We start from the raw sequence: 21,700 nt of genomic DNA, 5'->3' as shown, positions 1-21,700 counted from the left end.
TCTCGCGCTAGGTGACCTTCTCCAGGGCCTCACGGCCTCCCTGGGTGCAGCGTGACAGGAGTGGTCTTCTAACTCCGTGCCAGAGTCTCTGAGCCTGGGCGGGAGGGGCCACAGGACACATAGCCCCCCACGGTCTGGTCGGCCGCACAGGCACAGCGGCCCCAGTCTCCTTCCTGGGGATTTTGAGGTGGGGCCAGCGGGCAGAACGAGGCAGAGCTGCAGCCACCTGAAAGGGTGTCTCCTCCACAGAGGTGACCAAGGGAGGCCCTACGTGGTCCCGGAGGCAGGGTCGGGGGTCCTCAGACCCGTGAGCACTGGGGTACGGAGTCAGCCCCCACCCCCTAGTCTGTGCATACCCCATCCATCACGTGACAGTGTGGCCAGGAAATGCCTCTGTGGCCAGGCACACGGGGCCGGGACCACAGTGCACCGCTCAAGCGCAGGGTTCTGAAGCACCACACTGAGAGCTAACGCCTGCATGGGGGTCCCTAGAGCACCCTAGGACAGGACGCAGCGATCGAGGCCCTGCCCTGCCTGCGTTCAGGGTGTCCTCAGGGCAAAGGTCCTGCACCTCTAAGCCCAGGGGCCGGGCAAGCCCAGACACCAGGCCCTGTGGACTCCACACAGCAGAGGGAGGCTGCCAGCTTCCCGAGGGACGGAGAAGGTCATGCGTCTGGCTGACGTGCAGTGACTTCCAGCTTCTCCCGGAGGACAGGGCAGGAGCTCCCCTCACTGTTCCAGAGCCCCTCCGTCCGCCTCGACCCGCCCCCACTGGTCACATGGGGCGGTTCACAGCTTGCTAATACCGAAGCCCTACTTCCTCAACTGCCCTAGCAACGCTCCTACCTTCCTAGCAGCCACCTGGTCGGACCGAGTAGGTTCCAGAAGAAAGTTCTAGAACAACAGGAGTGGGGAGTGGGGGGGGGCAGGGAGAACAGGCAGACGGTGACCTCCGGGGAAGGCAGCAGTAGCGCACTGAGACGCGGAGGCAGAACGTGCAGAAGCCTCACACCCTGACCGGCACGTCTGAGGCGTGTGCCGCGGCCCCACACCTTTGCCCCTCCGAGGACGCGCACTCACCGTTTTCCCGGTGCTGGAAGGAAGGGGAGAACTCTTTGGCAGTGATCCTGGCGACGCGCGCCTCCTCCTGGGCCTTCTGCGCTGCGGTGAGGGCGGCCTCAGCCTTGGCCCGGGAGTGCGACGTCCTGGCAGGGAGAGGCAGGGAGGGCGGTAAGGGCTCCAGAAGCAAGACGGGGAGGGCCGTGGCCTCCGATCTCACGTATTCGTTCGGTCACTCAGCAAACACTGCCCCCCGTGTGGCCGGGCCTGAGTGCCCGCCGGCGCCTTCGGGCACCAGCGCACATCCCGGCGAGGGCAGGGCCTGGCCTGAAGCAGGAGTCAGCCTGCATGAGCCCCGGGACCCCTCCTTCCCTGCGTCGCGTCCGCATCCTAGATAGGGGCCCGAGCACACAGCTGACTCGGCTCTGGGCCTCCAGAGAGCAGCAGCAGCTTGGCGAATGCTGGGCTGCCCGGGAAAGAATCGGGGGAGAGTTGTGCCCAGCCACACGTGTGGGCTGAGCGACTGGCTGGCCGGGCTCGGGGGCAGGGCCAGGCGGCCGTCAGGAGCAGGGCTGAGGGCAGAAAGAACAAAGCACACCTTCGCCTTCCCCAGGCCTGGCTCCGGGCCCAGGGAGGGCACCGGCTGGCCATTCTGGAGACCGCGGCGGAGCCAGACCTGCCTCCCAAGACAGCACCAACCTGGCAGCCGCCAGAGAAGCCCCCACACGCTGCTGCCCCACCGCCCGGCCCTGCGTGCACCTGGCCTCCCTCTTCCCATCACCGGCACCTTCTGGGCTCTGTGGAGGGAGCCCTGAGGAGCCGAGGCTGGGTGTACCGTGGCAGGCCCCGGGGCCACCCTGACCCTCGGCACTCACCGCAGCCCATCGTCCCAGCCATCCTCGGGCATCTTCTGGAAGCACAAACACTAGCCCTCTATGTGTGGAAGAGACCAGATCAGAGAGTTTGAGAAACTTCTCTACGTCTGTATGAATCATGGTTTCCAGCTGCTGAGAGAGAGCTGCTTTCCCACAGGCTCCACCCAGAGGGGAGGCTCAGCTCCCATCAGCTCTAAACTTGGGGGTGACCGTCATGTGGAGCACAGGCACGGCCCTTCTGTGGAGGAGCTGTATTGCCCGGGGAGTCAAACGGACTCAGGCAGCACCGATTTCAGCCCCTATGCACAGGCCTGATGTGGGGACTCCAGCAAAGGGGGTTTGCACTCAGCTGCGTGAACCTTCCATGCGCACACACGTGCTGACAGCCCACACCAGACAATGATGCCACAGCCCAGCGTGGTTGCAGGTGCGGTGATGGGCCCCCAGCTGAGCCTGAGGACAGCACCTTGTAGCTGTGAGCGGGACCTTCCCACCCAGCCGTCCCAGTGGCTCCGACTCAGGCCTCCACAGGGTCTCGGCGGCCGATCCCAAAGGAGACCCTCTTCCCTTGTAAAACAGGGCAGGATAACACCAGGGGTCCACGCGTCTCACCTGCCTCGTGTCCTGGCTCCGGGGCACTGCTTCCCAACCCCAGAGAAACCAACACACCGTGGCCTGTCCCCAGGACAGGCAGCCTGTTATCAGTAACAGATGAGTTGACAAACGATCACTGCTACCTGGGGACCTGTTCCCCACATGCCAGGGGCTTCCAGAAGCCCCAGAGAAGCCGTTTCTGCCACACGCTGCCCAGCAACCCTGACATGGGGCCTTCACGTGGGCCCCCGTGTCCCCTGAAACAGATACAGGCTCCTCAACACAGACGGAGAGAGGAGGCCCGGCCCCGGGAGAGAGAGGCACTCTTGCCGATGGAGTGTTCTCGACGCCCCCCGCCCCGGAAGCAGGGCAGCCCCTGAGCCTGGCTCTGGGGAAATGATACGGCTTTTCCACAGAATGTTCCACAGGCTGATCTGGGATAATGACCATTTCATTAAGCTGTAATTCCAACCACACCGTTCACCCGTGTAAGACCTACGATGCAGTGGTTTTCAGCGTCTTTACGGTCATTTTTAGGACACCTTCAGCGCCCCGAGACCCCGTGTCCTTCATCATCAGTCACCACTTCCCCCTCACCGGGTGGACCTGCTCTGGGTGCTCCGCACCCAACTGACTGTTCTGTAACTTATTTTAACTGAAGTGAAGTTCACATGACAAAACACAAGTGCACAGCTGGGGCACTGTGTTCACTGAGCTGTGTATCCACCATTTCCGCCTGGCTCCAGGACGCGTCCGTCACAGAGGGGTCCGTGTCTGTCACATGGAGCACAGGCACGGCCCTTCTGTCACTCCCGCCCCCACCTTGCCCCAGCGTGGGCAGTTCTGAGCCACCTGCTGCTGTGGACAAAGCACCCGCCATGGTCTCGGCCTGACGGCTTGTGGCTGCTGCATGCGACACTGGGTGTGGCCCTTATCCTGGGACCTGGGGTCATCGTCTGGCAAAGGAGAGTGAATTGTGGGACCCGAGCAGGCGACGACCACCCTCGCCTCTCAGACACCCTCGCACAACAAGTCTGGGAAGGTCTGGCCCTCGGGTGCATGGCGGGCTGCCATCGGTGTGACAGAATGCTGAAAAGGGAGTATGTTATGGGGCCTGTAAACCGAGCCCCAGAGACATCATGTGAGGGGGCACAGGGGCTCTCAGACCCACCGGGAGGCACAGTGAAGTTTGGAAAGACTGAGGACAACGGCCGGGCCTATTCATGGCTGCAGTCCCACGGACCGTGATACCGCTCACCAGGCCTGGCCCCCGGTACCTTCTAGTAAAAGGCCGACAGATAGGTTTGGGCACAAGGAGCCCGAACAAAGGAGAGCAGCTGAGCTGACAGTAACACACAGTACGTACCTGAGGGCTTGAGCTCCCTGGAGGCCAAGGCAAGCAGGGAACCGCAAGGATGCCATCTGGGGCACACGTCAGACAAAAACCCGTGGCTCAGCAAGGGCCAGGCTTGGGACCTGGAAGAAGTTTCTCAGCCTCACAGGTTTAGGTTGCTGGGGCCCCACAAAGAGTTCGGCCAAACAACCAGAAGGGGCTGGAAGGACCCAAAGACCAGCAGCGAGAGTCTAGAACGGGGCTCCGTGCTATTCCACAGTAGCTCTTTCTCTTCCTCCAAGTTGAACTTGGACCTTAGGGCAGGCACACACCCCCTGCCCAGACTCCTCGCCGAGAACGTGGGAACGTCCTCTCCGACTTGCTACTCTCCGTTCCTAACAGTTACTGTTGCCGACCAGACAAATGTGGGTGGTCGTGGAGCCCACACAGCTCTGGACCAACAGACGGGACCAGCCACCCAGCAGAAACGGGTTACCGAGTGTGGCCACTAGAGGAAAGGCAACGGGAGGTAATGGGCAGCTACAGATGGTTGTTGAGGAGGAGAGGATAGAGCCTTCGGAGCTACAGCCAAGCACAGCCTGATGGATTGGACGAGGCGGCTCACAGGCTGAGGTCGCAGGAAAACAAGAGTGAGGTTTTGTGTTGCTTAAAGCAGCGAGTTTGGGGGCCCCTCATTCCGAGGAGCGGCGTGCACGTGTGATCATACAGGCATCCTGATCGAAGGACTCCCCTTAAATACCCCCAAGAGTTGGGCTAACGGGGCATTGTTTGTAAGCGTTTCTGTACACACGTGCCCCGGCGACACGCATGGAAACGTGGGTGCCACCACCTCGGGTCCTGTGTCCCCAGTGGACATGCGGCCTGGCCACGGCAGCCTCTCCCAGGCCGGGGGGGTGGGGGGGCTTGTCTGAAAAGCCAACAAGACTGCTGTTCTCTTCCGGTCCTGTCCCAGACCTTAGGAAGTCAAGTCACCCCCCTCCCCACCTCCCGGTGAGACCAGTGTGCCTCCAGGCAGGGCCGGTGGACACAGCATCTGCGGGCAGCGTCCACGCCTCACTCCTGTGGCCTGAGCCCCAATGGACGGTGAGAGCCTGTCACTACTTTCAGACTGCCCCGTGGAAGCTCGACCTCCAGGCCAGCATGGTGCGGTGTGGCCCCGTGACCCTGTGGACAGGGCCTCGCCCCCACCTCTGACCCTCCCGTGGCGGGCACACTCCCGGAGAGGAGGACACGTTGCGTCCCCGGCCCAGCACACGGCAGCCCTGGAGGGGCCACTGTTTGGTTTCCACCTCTCCACTTAGTAAAAATACCACAAACGTTAATTCACCAACACTGTACGTGTATTTACATATATACGTTCACACATATAGAAGAAGAATCAGCCGTGCCAGCCCTAAAATAAAATCGAATCGAGAAGAGTGAGCACGTTTAATAGAGAAGACCTCCCAGCGCATCATGAGGCTCCATCTTCCCTGTGACCCTCGGGGCTGGGCTGGCCTGTCTGTCTCAGGGGGAGTAGTGAGAGCGACGCCCCAGGCCCCCACCCCCACAAGCAGGTCAGGGACCTGGAGAGCAGGCGGGAAGCAAGCGAGGTCCCCTCCCAATGCGCGACACCACCTCGCGTTGACCGCACGGGAAGGGCGTGGGGCAGACCGCGCAGACGGGACGCGGGATAGGCAGTGCAGGAGGGACATTGGGGGGGGGGGGGGGACGCGGGGTAGGCAGCCTCAGGGGCTGCTTAAGACAAGGCGGCAGAGGACGGTGACGTGACGTAGGGGGACCAGCCTGTGCCCGTCCCAACCAGTTCCACCGCTAGCCCCTGGACTGGACCGGCTTCCCGCCACAACCCCCGTCCGTCCACAACCTGCGAATGTGACCGTATTGGGAAATTGGTCCTTTGTGAGGCATGACACAGCCAGACAGCCTGACTGCCCCAGATTGTCGGCCTCGGAGGGTCTGGGCCCGGGCCCGGAAATCTATGTTGCTGGTCCCAGCTCAGGACCACCGCGCCCAAGGCTAGAGCCCTCCAGCTGCCCCCGACCACAGTCCGCACCCCTGTCTGCCTTCCGCATCCAGCCCTCCCGGACGGCCCCCCGTCTTCTGGGCCCCTGCACCCGATCCAGACCCCACACACAACGGCCCCCTCTCACACCCTGGAACGGGGGCCTCCTGCCCCAGTGCCACCCCAGACCCGGAGAGGTGGGCCTGTGTCACCCTGTGAACAGCTCCCCTGCCCTCAGGTCTCCAGCCTCGCCAGACCCTCCCACCCAAATCAGAATTTGCCCATCTTCACAGCACCCCGTTCCTGGTTACCCGAGGGCAGGTCTACTCGAAACGTAGGCCTCAGCGCTTAGGTCCCCGTGGGACATAGCTGCTGGGCACCCAGCTGTCACCAGTGCGGGTAACTGAGGGTCTCTGGTGGGAACAAGGGGCACCCAGGGAGGGTCCTTGCTGAGCGTGCACAGGTGGGCCAAGGGGCCCCGTGCGGGAGGGACTCCCCCTTCACCAGCCCTTGATTCGTTCCCACCTGGCGGACACCCTGGCCTGAGGTCAGGGATCTTCCACAGAGGACTTGTTTTCACATCTGTGACAGAGGAGGAAACTGAGGCACAGAGGTCCGGGCTTTCTCATGCTTCACTGGTCTGGCCTGATGACACAAGTTCTCTTCCAGCTCAGAAAGGTGCCAGGAGTCTCTGATAAGTGACTCAGGCCACCACCTTCCCAGGACATCTGCTTTGGAAAGGGCTTTGTAGGGGATGAACAGCATCCCCCGCCCTCAAATTCACATCCGTCTGGGACCTGGGACCTTGACTTTATCTGGAAGTGGGGTCTTTGAGATGTACTTAGTTCAGTACTTAGTTGTGGGAGGGCCTAAATCCCATGACTGGTGTCCTTACAAGTCGAGGGGACACAGACACAGTGGAGGCAGCCACGGGGGCAGAGATGGAGGGGTGGGGCCACCAGACGCTGGAAGAGGCGGGAAGGACCCTCCCCTGGAGCCTTCCGAGGGAATGTGGCCCTGTGGCACCGGGATTTGGACTCCAGCTGGCAGAGGGCACATTCCTGTCGTTTAGAGGCTCCTGCTTATGATCCTTTGTCAGGGCAGCCCCAGGACACTGCTTCGGGCCAGGGGCATGGCCCAGGGGCGCCACTATAGGGCTGTAGCTGAAAGTGGTGCAAGACGCGGTCCTGGGCCACGTGAAGGAGCGTCTTTCACAAGTGGAGACACGCTCGGGGCACATTTAGGAAGGCAGGCTGCCGGGCTACTCAGTCCCTTCTCTCCAGTGACCCCCCCCCAAAAGCCTCAGGGCAATCGTGGGGAGCCTGGCCTCAGTGCAGAGGACACCTCTGCGACACTAGGGCACCTGCCCAGCGCCACACCTTCCCTTCCCACTGGGGGTGTCCACGTGCGTGATACCCCCACAGCCTGTGGACAGAGAGGACACTGGCCTTGCCCTCGAGCTTACACAGCCTTCCTTCCCAGCAATCTGCGAGGCGGACCCCCGACCCCCCAGAGGTGACCCGGACAGCTCACGTGGAGATGGCATCCGGACACTGTAACTGTCACCTGCCCCAGTTTCTTGTAGCACACAGTTCACCCTCTTAACGATCTGGGGCCTGTAGCGCATTCAGAGGGCTGTGTGGCCACCACCACTAGTTCTGGAACATCTCCACTCCCCCAAGAACCCCGGTCCCCGTCAGCAGTCTCCCCCTCCCATGAGCAGGGTCCTGCGCCACACGGGCACCCAGCTCAGGTTCAGGGTCCGGGCCACGCACGCTCCACAGCTCACGTGTGTGCGGGTCACTGTTCAGCCCGTGGCCCGGCGGCAGGAGACGCCTTCGCTCTACCCGGGTCGTGGAGCAGAACCCGTGTGCAGCCCGCCCCGCGTGGGGCCCTGGCAGAGCCGCGAGCAGGCGCTGGCAGGTCAAAGCCAGGATGCAGGCGTGGACACTTATAGAACCATTACTTCCCGGGGGGCACGCTGGTGCCATTATCCTGTGTCTATGGTCACTAACCTGCCGGGAGCTGCCTTCCAGCCCAGACCACTGGGTCGTCCGGCCCAGACCACTGGGTCGTCCGCCCAGGGGTGAGGAGGCTCCTCCCTCGGCTGAGGACACACCTCCCTCCCAGAAGGCCCCACTCCGCGCAGCCCCCTCCCCACCCCACGTTCCCATCCGGGGAGGGGCAGGAGCCGGTGCTCAGGGCACCCCGCGTGTGACTGTGCCCCACCACCGCCCCGGGGCTGGGCTGGCTTGAGCGTTTTCAAGTGAGAGCAGCCACAGCACCACCCGGGAGCTGGTTAGAAACGCGGGTTCTCAGGCCCCACCAACCCACAGAATCACAGGAACCCAGCTCGGGAAAGGCCAAGCTGCCCCGGAGACCAGGACTCCATCCACGGTCAGTCAGGGGTGCCGGGAAGATGGGGCCTCCCCAGAGACCAGCACAGGGAGTCCTGGGTGTGGGTTACAGGCCTGGGCTCAGGGCCTGACCCCCTGCCTCTGTCCCCAAGCCCCGGCAGACCCCAGCTTCCCCACGGGGGACCACGGAGACCCCAGCACTAAAGCAGCAGGGAGCCCGGGACGGCAGCCCCACCCAACTGTGGGGAGGGGGCTATAGCTTCGGGTCAGCCCTGCTCCCTCTCCCAGCCCCTTCCCTGCTGCCCTCAGAATGCCCCACCCCTGCCCCCGGCCGGGGCCCGTGGACCTCTAGGCGCAGAGCTGACCCCCGCTACCAGGGGCCAGGCCCACCCAAGGGGCTGGCAGGGAGGGGGGTGCCTGGGTGGCTCATCCATTGAGCGTCTGCCTCTCGACCTGGGCTCAGGTCACGATCTCAGGTTCATGAGATGGAACAAGCCCCCCCCATCGCGCTCCAGGTGACAGTGTGGAGCCTGCTCCGCACTCTCTGCCCCTCCCCTGCTGGTGCTCTCTCTCAAAATAAACAAACATGAAAGACATAGGAGCAAGCTGCTTCGGTCAGAGGGGCCCCGGGTTGTGGCGGTCCTGGGTCCTCGCGTGGGGTCCCTCCCATCTACAGTGGAACGTCCCTTCCTGGCATAACCCCGAGGCTGATTACAGGAACCACATGGGCAACCTCGAAAGCAAATTAGGATTCAGGCCGGGCTGCTCCCCCCACCCAGGGCAGGCATCTCCCAGCAGTCCCGGACTGCACTCTGCCCAGGGGCTTCTGGCCACAGTCCGGGAACCCTGTGTTCGGCCACCCCGACCAGCCATCAGAGTCCTCGGACAAGCTGAGAGCTAGGCGCCTTCCCTGGGCGTGCGGGTATGCGTTTCCTCCCCGGCAGAAGCTCGCGGGGAACCCTGGCCACGTCTGACGGTCCCAAACGCACCATAGACGCCCGTCTAAAGGAACCACTCGCCCTGCCTGTGCCCGGCCCCCGCCAGGATGGGACATACCAGCCGGAGGCCAGCACTCAACCGTGCTGCCCGCAGCGGGGTCCCGGGACCTGGAGCATCGGCATCACTTGGAGACAAACCCTCAGGCCCCCCCAGCCCCGCGGAGTCAGCAAGGCTGACCCAGTGCTCCCTGCTGTACCTCGGTCCCCATTAGGCTGCCAGCTGGGGGCACACGAGGGGCCGGTGTTCCCTCAAACCTAGAAGGCGGGGGCGGGGGAGCTTCCCTTAGACGGAGAATACAAACCGCCCGTGAGGATACACTGTCAAGGTGCTGCCGATAAGCCGTTAGTTCTGGGGACCCGCCTCTGGGGCCAGGGGGTGCAGGGGGCGCAGCAGGGCGGTGTATGGAAGGCAGGCGCCCAGTGTCGGGGGCCGCGCCTGCAGGAACACGCAGGGTGGAGGGAAGTCATCACGCTAATTCGATTTATAGCAGCCCGAGTCCCCTCGTCCAACAGAGAAACCTTCCCCCAGAGGTCCCTCCTTCCCGGGGGGAGGAGCCACCTGTTGGGGTGGGGGGGGCAGGTGCTCTGTCCGGGGCTGCCAAACACAGCCCTGGGGCTCTTCTGGGAGCTGGGAGCCTGAGCCAGGGCCCCCAGCCCTGCGCCCCACGGGAAACATGCCACCCTGGGCACTGGCGGTCCACCATTTGTCACACCTGCTGTGTCACTGGACCATGTGGGCCACCAGCCCCGAAGCCCAGCAGACAGGCTGGGAGTTCTCAGGTGTGCCAGCAGGGTGGGGGATCGGCGGGATTTTTAGGAGCTACTCAAGTCAAACACGAACTCGGAGCCAGATGGTATAATCTGAAAGCAAAGTGCCCCTCGCTGCAGTTATTTTAAGGGGGTTTTCTGCCGGAGCCAGGATCTGGGGCAGGGGGAGGTCTCTGTGGAGCCTGAACCCTGCCGGGGTCTCTGCAAAGCAGATGTCACCTGGTCAGATACTGGAGCAGCCTGCAAAGCCAGAGAACATTCTAGATCAAGCCACAACAGCGGGCTTCTCTTCTGCCACATCTCTCCCTACCCCCATTTTTTTTTTTCCTATTAAAAAGATCCTCGAAGAGAAAAATGCAAACTAATGAAGGAAATAGTGCCCGGTGCACCAGCCGGGTCGAGCAAGGCTGACTCACAAAGGCAGCCAGACACCAACGGGGGTCAAGGAGTGTTGTTGGAGACGGACGTCCAGCCGCCAGCGCTCCGGCTGCCGGCGGTCTGGGGGCGGGGCTGAGGAGACCTGGGGTCAGGAGTGGCCTTTGCCGGACACCGAGACCCTGCCCCACGCGGGGGTGGGTGGGCTGGGGGCCGTGTCCATGTCCTGTGGAGAACAGCAGTGTTCTCTCCCAGCTCTGGGGGCCCGAAGTCAGAACCGCGGTGCCGCAGGGCTGCTGGGGGACTCCGGTGTTGCTGTAATCCTCGGTGCTTGTAGACCTGGGTCCTTGTACACAGACATGCCACTCCCATCTGGGCTTCCATTCTCCCTGGCCTTCCCGTCTCTCCCTAAGGACACCTGTCACTGCGTTCAGGGCCCACGTCATCTAGGATGACCTCATCTGGCGATCCTTACCTTAATTACAGCCGCAGTCACGTTCCTTTATTCCAAATACGGGTACAGTCTGAGGCCCGCCGTCCCACCTGCTACAGGGCGTGAGCGCTCTGCCCTTCGCGAACCTCCAACCTAGGCCAGGTTCACCCCAGGAAGTGGTCCTGACCCCGCCGTACGCCCCCAGCGCCCCGGCTTCCTAGGATGACCGGGTCTGGCTTCTTGACCTCCGTTTCCCTCATCCGTAAGAAGGGACAGAATAAGGATTCTCGAAGGATCTCTCCAGAGGGTCAGGAAAACGGCGCACAGCCTGGTGGTTCTTGTTAGCGGGTATTTTGTGGGTTTTGTAGCACTAACAAGATACAGCTTGTACACCACAACGCTCCGCTGCCCGTAGGGGACAGACCAGCCGTTTTCGATGCCACCAGCCCCATTAGCTAGTTTCACGATTCTGCCCTTAGAAGCAAGCTCACACCCCGGCTCCCCAAGCTGTTTTCATTGCGGTGTTGAAAGTACGTCTCTGGGGCAGGAGCTGAGGACAAGAGGGCTGGGCTGGGCTGGGCCGGCAGGTGGGGACACGACGTGCGCGGGAGGGCAGGACCCGGTAACGCCCGCTCCCCACTCCCCCACAGCACCCAGGCCGCCTCTCAACTTGCATTAGGGAGCTCCTGTCGGGGTAAAAGAAACTCTTTGCTATGAAAACAGAACTCTGGAAAGCCACCCTCCCGGAACGGCTAAGACAGAAGGGGTACAGACACACCCCAGGCACACAAGTGCCCCCCACAGACCACCAGCCTCCCACTGACCAGGACGAGTGGGTCTGGTGACCTCAACTACCACAGGGACTCAAAGCACAGGGCGGGCCCTGCCCTGAGGAGGTAGCACTTTTGATGGCGACGACTGGCCTGGACAGAACCTCAGAGCGGCAGGCGGCAGCAGCATTCTGGGGTGGACACGGGCATCCCCGAGCTGCAGGTGACGGTGGGGGCGTGGCCAGGGGAAGAGTTCCAGGATGACGGAACAGCAGGTGCAAAGGCCCAGGGGCAGGGGAGGCTTCGCAGGTCAGAAACAAGGAGGCGAAGTCCGGAGGGAGCGGGCGGTGTGGAAGCAGGCCTGAGGATCGCAGGTTTCAAGCGTCCCCATCGACTCATGTCCCACAGGTAGCCACTCTGACTTCCAGTATGTTCTTCGGCGGCTCACTGTCCTTGTACTTAAAAGCACCCGTGCCTTATTTTTGAAATATAAACGAGGCCATACTCTGTTTTCTCCCGTTAGTTGTTTTTGCCGCTAATATGTCACGGACACCTGCTTACAAGTTTACAAAGGTATTTCTCATGGCTTTTAGTGCCTGCGTAACAGCGTGCCAAATGGCCAAGCAGCAACCTTCACATGGTCACGCGCGTCAGAAACTCCAAACGCAGACGTTTGCACGCCACTCGGTTCTGCCTCTTGCCTTCTCATTGTTGGTTGTTTTGTTTTTTTTTTTTAACCCAACACTGTATCCTGGAGACTGTTCCACACCAGCAAACACAGAGCTCTCTTGTTCTCTTTAGCGCGTTTTGTGCCGAAATAAATCGAGCCCGCCCCTTCCGATCGACGCGGTCTGATGGCATCTCTGCATGTTGGGTATTTCACACGCAAATCCACCTTCCAGGACACGCTTCCAGACTGCCTGCTTCCACACATCTGCGCTAATTTTAGGCAGATTGTCGATTTTTAAGAAATCTTTCCCAAGCGTACAGGTGAAACACCGCATTGTTTTAATTCGCGTTCTGGTTATTCGGAGCGAGGCGGGGTGCTTCCTCGTTAATTTGTGGGAGTTTACAAAGAAACTGGCAGGCTGCCACCGCCGACCCCATTTCACAGGTGAGAAAACCGAGGCTCCCGCAGGCAAGTCCGGCTTGGGGGCACAGCGGGCGCACTGACCGTTGGCGGGTGGAAGCCCAGAGAACAGGCCCATCGGGCCCAGCCTTCTTGCCGGGGGGGGGGGGGGGGGAGGGGGCTCATCCCAGTTGCCATGGCAACCCGCAGGCTCCTCTCCTCAGGCACCCGCTTTCTCAAGGAGCTGATTTTCCAACATCATCTTGCCCTTCTCTCCGCCACCCCTCCCTGCCGCGGTCTATGTTTAGACGGAGCGCCCCCTCTTCTCCTCCCTCACCCCACACCCAAGCCCCCACGCGCCAGGAATAGCAGGCAAACCGCCACCCTGCGAGTAGCCTACACACCCATTGAGCAAGTGGAAAGAGGGCTAATTTGGGTGCCGCACCTCCACCCGCGGGCTGGCGCACCGGCCGGGGATGGGGCAGCGGTATGTGGGGGAGGGGAAGGAGCCAGGCAGAGACCCCGGCACATCCTGACCCCAGGGAGAGCCACGTGGTGGGTGTGATCTTCCTCGGGCACAAAAGGCTGGGCTGGGCTGGGCTGGGGAGGGCCCCCCCCACGGGACACACACATTTACCTAAAGGCCAGCTGGGGAAGCTCACGTCCGTGTCCTCTGTGGTTTGCCGACTCGACGTCCTGCCTGAAACCTCCTCTTTGGAAGAACCCCGTCGCGTTCAGTTAGGAAAGGAACCCGTCCGGACCGGGCCTAGGACCGCTGGCCTCGGCAGGTCGGAGAAGAGAGGAAGGGCGCGCGCTCCAGAAAGCTCGGCAGGGCAGCACCGGGCGGGGGCCCAGCACGGTTCCCTCCGGGACCACGTCGACGGGGCAGCAAAGTGGAGGACGCATCAGCCGTCACCAGCAGGAGACCCAGCGCAGGTGAAAGGTGGGCCTGGCCGTCAGTCTGCCCCTCCCGCCAGCGGGCAGGCCACCGGGCGGGCAACTCTCCGTGCGCTGATCTGCCACCGTCCGATGGGGCCGAACAAGGGGCTCCTGCCACGTGGCCCACCAGATGTGCCATGAGCCCCTCGGCTCAGGGTGGCCCTGAGCAGCCACGCCCTCCAGGCCCCCACTGGGGCAGCGGGTAATGGTGGAACGGGAGCTCCCTCACCAGCACAACCTGGTCACCGTCGTGGATGACGACGAGAATGCCAGGGGCCGGAGAGGCCAGGGGCTGGCAGCTGAGCGCCCGTCCCACGGGAGTCGAGACCACAGTTACGTGCCACGACGGCTGGGGTTGGGAACTGCGAGACGGCCACGCTGGGCCCCGGATCCCCCAGTGCGGGGCCCTCCTGGGTGTGGGGCGGGGTGACCGCGCCGTCCGCCATCCCGTGAAACCTGTCCCGGATACCGCCTCGCCGCTCTCTGGTGGCCGTTATGCTGCCTGACTCAGGAAGAGCCCCGATTAAATCCCACCGGCCCCTCAATCTCTGACCAAATGGCTCTCCTGGCAAGGTCCTCCTGGCCTGGTCCCCTCCCACTCTCCACCCTGCTGAGAAGCTCCCAGAGCCACGGGGACTTCGAGCTCAGTTTGTATTCCTGGTCAGCACGTGAGCTCCACGAGACCGTGGACCGTCGTCCCCTGCACCCAGAACGGTGGCTGGCACGGGGCAGGCCGCGGCACGGGCATTTGTTGAACTGACAGATCAGGACGCTTCTGCAGTTTTCCAGGAACGCCTCCTACCCGCAGGCCGTCGGAACTGCGTGCCCCACCAGCGGCAGGCAGCGCGCGTGCACGGGGCCACCAGAAGGAAGGTCAGGAGGAAGGAAAGGAGGAGACGACAGCATAAGCCAAGGCCAGGTGCCTCCTGGCGGGGGCAGGCAGACGCTCGCCTCTGCTCCCCCCACTTGGGTCCTGGTGCCTGCACAGCAGTGTTCACAGGCAGAATCAACGAGCGTGTGTTTGCGGAACAAATGAAGTCAGGCCAGGCCCTAGGGGACCCTTGGCAGCACGGATGCCAGTCGGGGCCATGCCCTGTGCTCTCACCTCTGCCCCCCGGAGCTTCCCCGTTAGCCTGCTTCTCCCAGGATCTCAGTCACGGGACAAAGAGAGGCAAAGGCGCCATCTTTCCAGAACTTTCCCCCCAGGCCACCGCCCCTGCTGCCGGCTATCCCGCAACAGCCTCCCACCCATGCCCGTCCAGACCCCTCCTTAGGGCCTGCCCTCCTTTCTGCGGGAGGGAGGGAGGGAGGGAGGCCAGTCTCCGTCAGGGCCTTCCAGCAGCCAGGGGCTGCAGGGGTGGGCTCGGCTCGCTACCGACCCACTGCGTCTGCAGCCCCGTTAGGGCAGTCGTGTTCTGGAGGCAGGCACGTGAGCTGGCCCCGCGGCAGCTCCCAGGCAGGTGGCTGGGCTCCCCGTGCAGCCGGACACTCCAGCCTCTCTGGGCCCAGAGCCCCGAAACTGCGGGGATCCAGGGGGCGTGCACACAGCCCTGCGGACAGGCCCTGGCGGTGTGGGCCACTGCTGTTCTGGCTACAGCCCGGCCTCCTCTCCTCCCCGAGCCCACCCAGAGCCTTCGCCCCGGGCCACAGGCTGCAGCGGGACCACCCTGCTTTACCGAAAAGGACACCGAGGCACCGGACGTCCCACGACCCGCCCGAGGGGGAGACTGAGGCAGCGCGGGTCTGACCCGGGGGCCCGCTCTTCCCCACGATGATAGAGCACGTGTCAGGGCACCAGCGTTAGCCCCAAGGGACCAAAGTCCCCCTTTCTTCAGCCCCTCCCGAGTCAGGCGAGGAGGACATCGACCTCACCCGTCCACCCCTCCTGGCAGGTGGGCATCCCAGGTCCCAAACGGGTCACCCACCCACCCGACCTGGCAAGAGACGCCGGGAGCGGCCTGGGTTCCCTGAAGTCCTCCCCCAAGAAGCTGGGAGAGGTTTCAGCGCTGGTGTGCAGGCCTCCGAAGGCAGGAGGTAACCTCACGGGACCCGGACGGGATTAACGACGTGTTTGTCAAGTGCCTACAGCTCCCCAGAGACCAGGTCTAGGCAAGTGCAGGCAGCCGGCGGGAGGAGCGCGGGCTCGGTGGCTGGGGTCCCGGCCTCGAGGTGGAGGAGGGAGGGGGGTGGCCTCTGGAGCCCAGCCGCGGTCGGCAGCGGTGAGCGCGTGACGGCCGGGCCACGAAAGGAGCCCTCGGAGACCGACCATCCGGCCAAGCGGCCAGGGGCCTTGCTTCGTGGCAGAGGGAGAAGACGGGGCCTGACAGGTGAGCGTCACTCGGACCCCAGTCAACAACAGTGCCCCAGACACACGGCAGGCGGTGCCCCCCCCCAGCTTTACAGAGGAGGAAGCCATCTGCCGTGAGGGATGTCGGGCCACACGTCGGGGGCACCCTGTGCCCCGCAATCCCTGGCCCCAGCCCTCTCTTCCAGCAGGATCTGCGGCGAGGGGCGGAAGGCCCAGCTTCCGAGAGCAGCGTTCAGGCGCCAGAAGCAGCAGGTCGGGGGTGGGGACACCGGGAGGACTTCCCGGAGGAAGCGCAGCAGGAGAAGAGGGCAGGGAGCAAAGGTCAGAGGTGGCCAGGGTGCTCTGGTGTCAGGGGCACAGTCCAAGACAGGGCACCCCGAGACCAGAGGGACGGAGCCTGGAAACCACACTTACGGACCAGGCCAGCCGGCCGCTACGGCCCAGGGGACAAATGGGGCCCAAGGCCTGGATCCAGGGAGCAGTCTGGGCTCTGTATTTTAAGGGGCTGCAGAAAAGAGGCGGCTGTGTGACAGAGGCCCTAGAGCCAGCAAAGCCCAAGAGGAGTGCTGTCCCATTCTCGACGGAAAGCGTGCGCACCTGCTCGAGGGGACTCGGGACCGGGGCCTAACCTCTTCATCTTTGAGGCTCCGAGACCCCTCAGCCGTCACCGTCGAGAACCAAAACCAGGTCTCCTGATGCCAGACCCTGCCCGCGAGCCCGTCCTGTGCCCCCCCCCCCCATCTGCCCCAGGCCTCCAAAGATCGGAGGAGGGACCCACACACCCCCGACTTCAGCCTGGGGGGCCACTCTGCCTTCTTTCTGGGGTTGGGGGGACAGGCAGACAGCAAACGGAGGGACTTGAGATCAGATGTGACCTTTTCATCCTGCCACTGCCCAGCGGCTGACCTGGGGCCCCGCAGTGGGATGAGTGGTGACTCCAAAAAGGTTATGTCCCTGTCCCAGCGCCCAGAACCTGGGAACGTGACTATTTGGGAAGGGGGTCGTTGCAGACATGATTACATTAGGGGTGCCGGGTAGAAGACCATCCTGGACCACGGGGCGGGCTCCAGGTGCCATCAGGAGTGTCCCCAGAAGAGAGACAAAGGGGAAGGAGGCACAGAGGAGGGTGTGGCAGCCAGAGTTGGCGTGAGCCCATGGTGCCTGGCTGCACTGGACATGACGGAGGTGACAGGGACACACAGCCCGTCAGGGGCACACGCGGGCTGCAGCCAGACCACCCGGGCCCAATCCCAGCCGAGCCTCTGAGGGCCACGGTCCTCCTCGCCTCAGTTTCCCCACCCGCAGAATGGGAACACAGAGCCGCCTGCCTCCCAGGGTCACTGGGACAGTCGGGTGAGGATCACCACAGGGCACACTCACTTTAAAAATGATTGTTTAGGGGGCACCTGGGGGGCTCAGTCGGTTGGGCGCCCGACTTCAGCTCAGGTCATGATCTCGCACTTCGTGGGTTCGAGCCCCGCGTCGGGCTCTGTGCTAACAGCTCGGAGCCGGGAGCCTGCTTCAGATTCTGTAACTCCCTCTCTCTTTCCCTCCCCTGCTTGCACTCTGTCTTCCAAGAAACAATAAACGTTAAAAAAAATTTTTTTTAAATAAGTAAAAATGGTTTGTGTGCAAGTCCCACACACCTGGGCGTCCTGGTTTGTCTTCGCCAGCTGTGCACTAACACCGCAGGATGGCAGGCGGCCGCCCGGGGTCAGGAGTCGACAACACGACCCGACTTCAGTGCGAAGGACAGAGTCACAAGGACCAGTGTCCCCCCATGTGCAACGGACCACAACTCCCATCTCGCTGGCCTGACAGGAGTAAGGGCGTGTGGCCAGCCCTGGGCTTGAGGACTGCAGTCCCTTCTGTCCTGCTCATTCAGGGACAGCCATCCACCCACTAGGTGGCCCTTGGGACATAGGCCCGTCCAGCGGCGGGGGCCGGGGCGTCTCTGACCACGGCTGCGGGGACCAGTCTCCGCCCCTCCCTTCACAAGAATGTGCTGGTTTGCTCTTCACTGTGCCTTTGGGGGGGTGAGGGGGGGCACCAAGCCAGACACCTGGGCCCAGAAGTGGGAGGGGACCCAGCCTGGCCTTGGCTGTGCACCCACGTGTCTACCTCCTCATCTGAGGAGGTCAGTGATGGGATGAGAGGGTCATACACGTGAGCAGCTGCGACAGGACAAGCATTACACGTGGCCAGGACGACCATCAGCGGACCGTCAGGTGCCTCACGGCCAGGACGGGGCGAGGCGGGGGGGGGGGGGGGGGGGGGGCGGCGCACAAGGCCCCACGAGCAGGTGCTGAGGGTGGTCGCGGGGCTACGCGGCGCAGGCACGGGGCCTGCCGGCACACACGTGCCAGGGCCGTCCCTCCTGTCGTCACCACCACGCCCGGGAGCACGAGGACTTGTTTTCAGCAAGTTTAAATACTAGTAAAGATGTTTAATTGCTACACATTTTAAGTGAGAGAGCAGATCTGGAGAAGAGAAGTCAGGAGACACGGGGCCCCAGGAGATGCCAGGAGGTGTGGGGTCTCTGCCCAGATTGCCCAAAGCCCGTCTGGGGCACTCTCCTCCCCAGGCACCGGGGCCCCCGGCAGTGACCTGGGCCCCTGCGCCTTCACCTGCCCCCACCACTCCCTGCTGCGCCCCAGCCACCCTCAGGCTGGCGAGAGACGTGGGGTCCAGGGCCGGGGAGAGATTATCTTCAGGCTTTAAATTCTTCAGCGTTTCCTGAAAACAAGGGGGTCCCCTGGCGTAAACACAGTGCCGTCAGTGCTAGGACACAGCACACGTGTCCCTAAAGATCACCGTGCCATGCGAGCTCCCACGGCAAAACCCATGGGGCTTGTGGGGGAAACAGAGTTGGGGCACAAAACTCAAACACCGTGAGGGACACGTACAGACAGGAGCCTGATAAAACTAGTCGGTTTCTAGTATGTTCTGCGGTCACATGCATAAGGATAACGATGAACGCGGCCCTGGGCGGGCGGCCGTGGCAGGTGCTGGGGGGAGGGAGGCTCTCCAGCTCGGGGTGCACCCTGTCCGTTCACCCCGTGCTCCTGGTGGATGAAATCGTGCGTAAAACACAATTGACATGCAAACTGCCCCCTAATCTCTAACAAAGCTGTGCCACAAGAGCCACCTTGAAACTGTCCCACCACCTGGTCCGCAGACAGGATCACGCCTCACCTAATTGTCCCCTTTGTTCCCAGCGGCACAGCATGACAGCAAGGCTGCTGAGCGCCGTGCTGTGAGGCTGGCAGGGCCCGAGGTGGGGCCCAGAGGCTGCAGAGGCCTGCCCTCACCCCTGCCGGCGGCCAAGCCATCGTGGGTCCCGGGGCTGCCGTGAGGGCGGTTCCAGAGGGTCCCTCGGGTGGCAGGTGATAAGGGTCTGAGCAGCTTTTTTATTTAGGGACAAGTGGGGGAGGACCATCCAGCCGCCCCTGACCCCAAACCCTCAGCGAGTCTCGGCGGACTCGGAGCCCTGACCCGGGGCTGGCCGTGGAGGGGTCGAGGCTCACTTTCCACTGCTCTCCATTCACGCACCTCACAGGACCCTGACCCAAAACACCCCAAACAGAAGAGTCAGACACGGGCGACCAGTGTCTGACTCCACCAAAAACAGCCATAACCCAAGCCTGCTCGCTGATGGTCTCAAGAAGTCAGACACGACCCTGGCAAAACCAGGCGGCGGGGAATAAAATCCTCCTTTCTGTTTCATGGGGACCCAGTCTGCCATTGACAGAAATGACGGGCCCGCCAGGTCACAGGGTCCTCAAAGGTCCACGGGGCACCTCCCGGGCCAGGTGCTGCCCAAGGCGCCCCTGCCTCGACAGCTGTGCTGTTCCAGTGCCGTGGGGAAGCTTAGTGGGGGGTGGCAGACGGGACCGTGGGCCCCCCGAGGGATGGTTCTCGATACATGAAGTCAGCTCTCGTTATCTGGAAACGTGACTTACAAATCATACCCGAGAGCCAGGCCTGCACTGTGCTCACACACGTGACCCCAGCCCGGTCACAGCCTGACTGGGGGTGCGACTCCGTGGTGCCGGGTAAACGCCTTTTCGCGCGGCCTGACTCCCCTGGCGGCACGAACGCGGAGGCTTCCGCTGCTGAAGCTGCGGGACCAGAGCGCCCGGCCGGGAAAACACATTTCACTGAGGCCAGTGACCTCCTCCCAGCCGAGCTGGTCGTGACCCCTGGTGGGCTGGGCATTCGGGGGGCGAGGAGCACTCTCTCTTTGGCCTTCAGGCCCCCAGACACCCAGCCCTCACCACAGCTGCCCCCAAACAGGGGCATCCCCCAGCCTGATTCCCAGAAAGCCAGTCCACACTCGGGGCCGAGGCCTCACTCCCTCCAACGAGGATCCTGTCACCCACGGGTCCAGACGGCAGGCCCAGAAAACGGTGTGGACAGCAGAGTAACAGCCCCAAGACTTCCATGCCCTAAGCCCTGGAACCCGTGAACATCCCCTCAGCCCAAGGATCTCCACAGAGGGGACTTAGTCTGGGATCTTGAGGTGGGGAGAACGTTCTGGACTCTCCAGGGGGACCCCGTGACTCCACAAGATTCTCATCAGAGGCAGGAAGTCAGAGCAGGAGTCGGGACGGAGGTTGGAGGGCACGCTGGCGACCAGCTGTGCTGCGGTGATGGCCGAGGGGCCACGAGCCCAGGGCAAGGAGCGGTTGCTCCCCGGAGCCTCCGGAAGGAACCGGCCCTGCTCACACCTGAGCCAGGCTTCAGACCTCCAAAACGGCAAGAATGTGCTTTTAGGACACTGAGCTCACAGGGGGCGCCTGGGCGGCTCAGTCGGTTGGGCGTCCGACTTCGGCTTACGTCATGATCTCGCGGTTTGTGAGTTTGAGCCCTGCATCGGGCTCTGTGCTGACGGCTCGGAGCCTGGAACCCGCTTCCGATTCTGTGTCTCCCTCTCTCTCTGCCCCTCCCCCAGCTTGTTCTGTCCAAAGTAAACATTAAAGAAAAAGACCAGGACCGCGTGGTTCAGGGAGGTGACGAGAGGCGTGAGAGCTTTGTGTCTGGGAAGAGGTGCCCGGGCCGGAGACCGGCCGGGAGGGTGCGGCTTCCTCTCCGAGGGGAGGGCTGTCGTGAGGACCAGAGTGTGGACGGGTCCCGACCCGCCTGCCACCAGGCACCACGGGACAGCGGCGGGGGCCGCAGTGCCCGGTTCTGCCCGAGGACAAGCTGACATCGCAGACCCTCAGGGGTCCTGGGCACGAGGGGAGGGCAGGCCTGATCAGCCTGGCCACCTCTGGCACAGAGTCTGGGAGGGAGTCTCGGGCGCCCCTAGCTCTGCCTCTGCTCCGGCTGCGCGGTCCACCCTCCCCGCAGACACCCAGCCGCCCACCTGCGGGGACACTGCAGCACGTACTCGGGGAAAGGCCCACCGCCCTGTACAGGTTCTGGGAGCCCTGCCTCGGGGGGGGGGGGGGGGCGGGGGGATGTGATGCTTAACCAGACAGCCACTGTCTCCGGCCTCTACCACAGCCCGGGGATGGGTCCGTCATGAGCTCCTCTACAGACTGGAAAACTGAGGCTCAGATGGGCAATGGCACCTTCCCAGAGCGGTGAGTGGAGCCCCAGGGCCTGAGCTCCCTCCTACCTCCTGGAGGCCCGGAAGCCTTCTCCCCCGAAGCAGAGAGGGCGGCCTAGAAGGGGGACGGGCAGAGGGCCCGCTTACCCTGCACCCCCACGGCAGGAACGCAGCACTGTCCGAGACCTGACCTACCCTTACGGGTGTCCACAGACCTCCAGGGGTCCGGATGGAGCGGTGCTGGG

The 21,700-nt window shown here is 63.1% G+C and overlaps 2 protein-coding genes across 12 annotated transcripts in view; one reads left to right on the top strand and one right to left on the bottom strand.

The window, feature by feature from the left end:
• KLHDC4 (kelch domain containing 4) overlaps positions 1 to 5,402 on the top strand; it is a 66,966-nt gene extending 61,564 nt beyond the window's left edge. For all 4 annotated transcript variants that reach the window (XM_047846210.1, XM_047846211.1, XM_047846213.1 and 1 more), the window contains one exon: positions 1,673 to 5,402. In XM_047846210.1, coding sequence (XP_047702166.1) covers positions 1,673 to 1,920 — 248 coding nt within the window. In that variant the 3' untranslated portion in view covers positions 1,921 to 5,402. The remainder of the gene's footprint in view (positions 1 to 1,672) is intronic.
• JPH3 (junctophilin 3) overlaps positions 1 to 21,700 on the bottom strand; it is a 157,076-nt gene that overhangs the window by 3,431 nt on the left and 131,945 nt on the right. For all 8 annotated transcript variants that reach the window (XR_007149507.1, XR_007149502.1, XR_007149503.1 and 5 more), the window contains one exon: positions 1,081 to 1,205. Coding sequence is in view for 1 of the 8 variants with exons in the window: in XM_047846208.1 (XP_047702164.1) it covers positions 1,081 to 1,205 (125 nt within the window). In the remaining 7 variants the exon portion in view is untranslated. The remainder of the gene's footprint in view (positions 1 to 1,080; positions 1,206 to 21,700) is intronic.

The sequence above is a fragment of the Prionailurus viverrinus genome, unplaced genomic scaffold (assembly GCF_022837055.1).
Source record: "Prionailurus viverrinus isolate Anna unplaced genomic scaffold, UM_Priviv_1.0 scaffold_38, whole genome shotgun sequence".
Classification (NCBI taxonomy): domain Eukaryota; kingdom Metazoa; phylum Chordata; class Mammalia; order Carnivora; family Felidae; genus Prionailurus; species Prionailurus viverrinus.
Note: the sequence above shows the minus strand (reverse complement) of the source record. Positions and strands in the feature narration are given on the sequence as shown.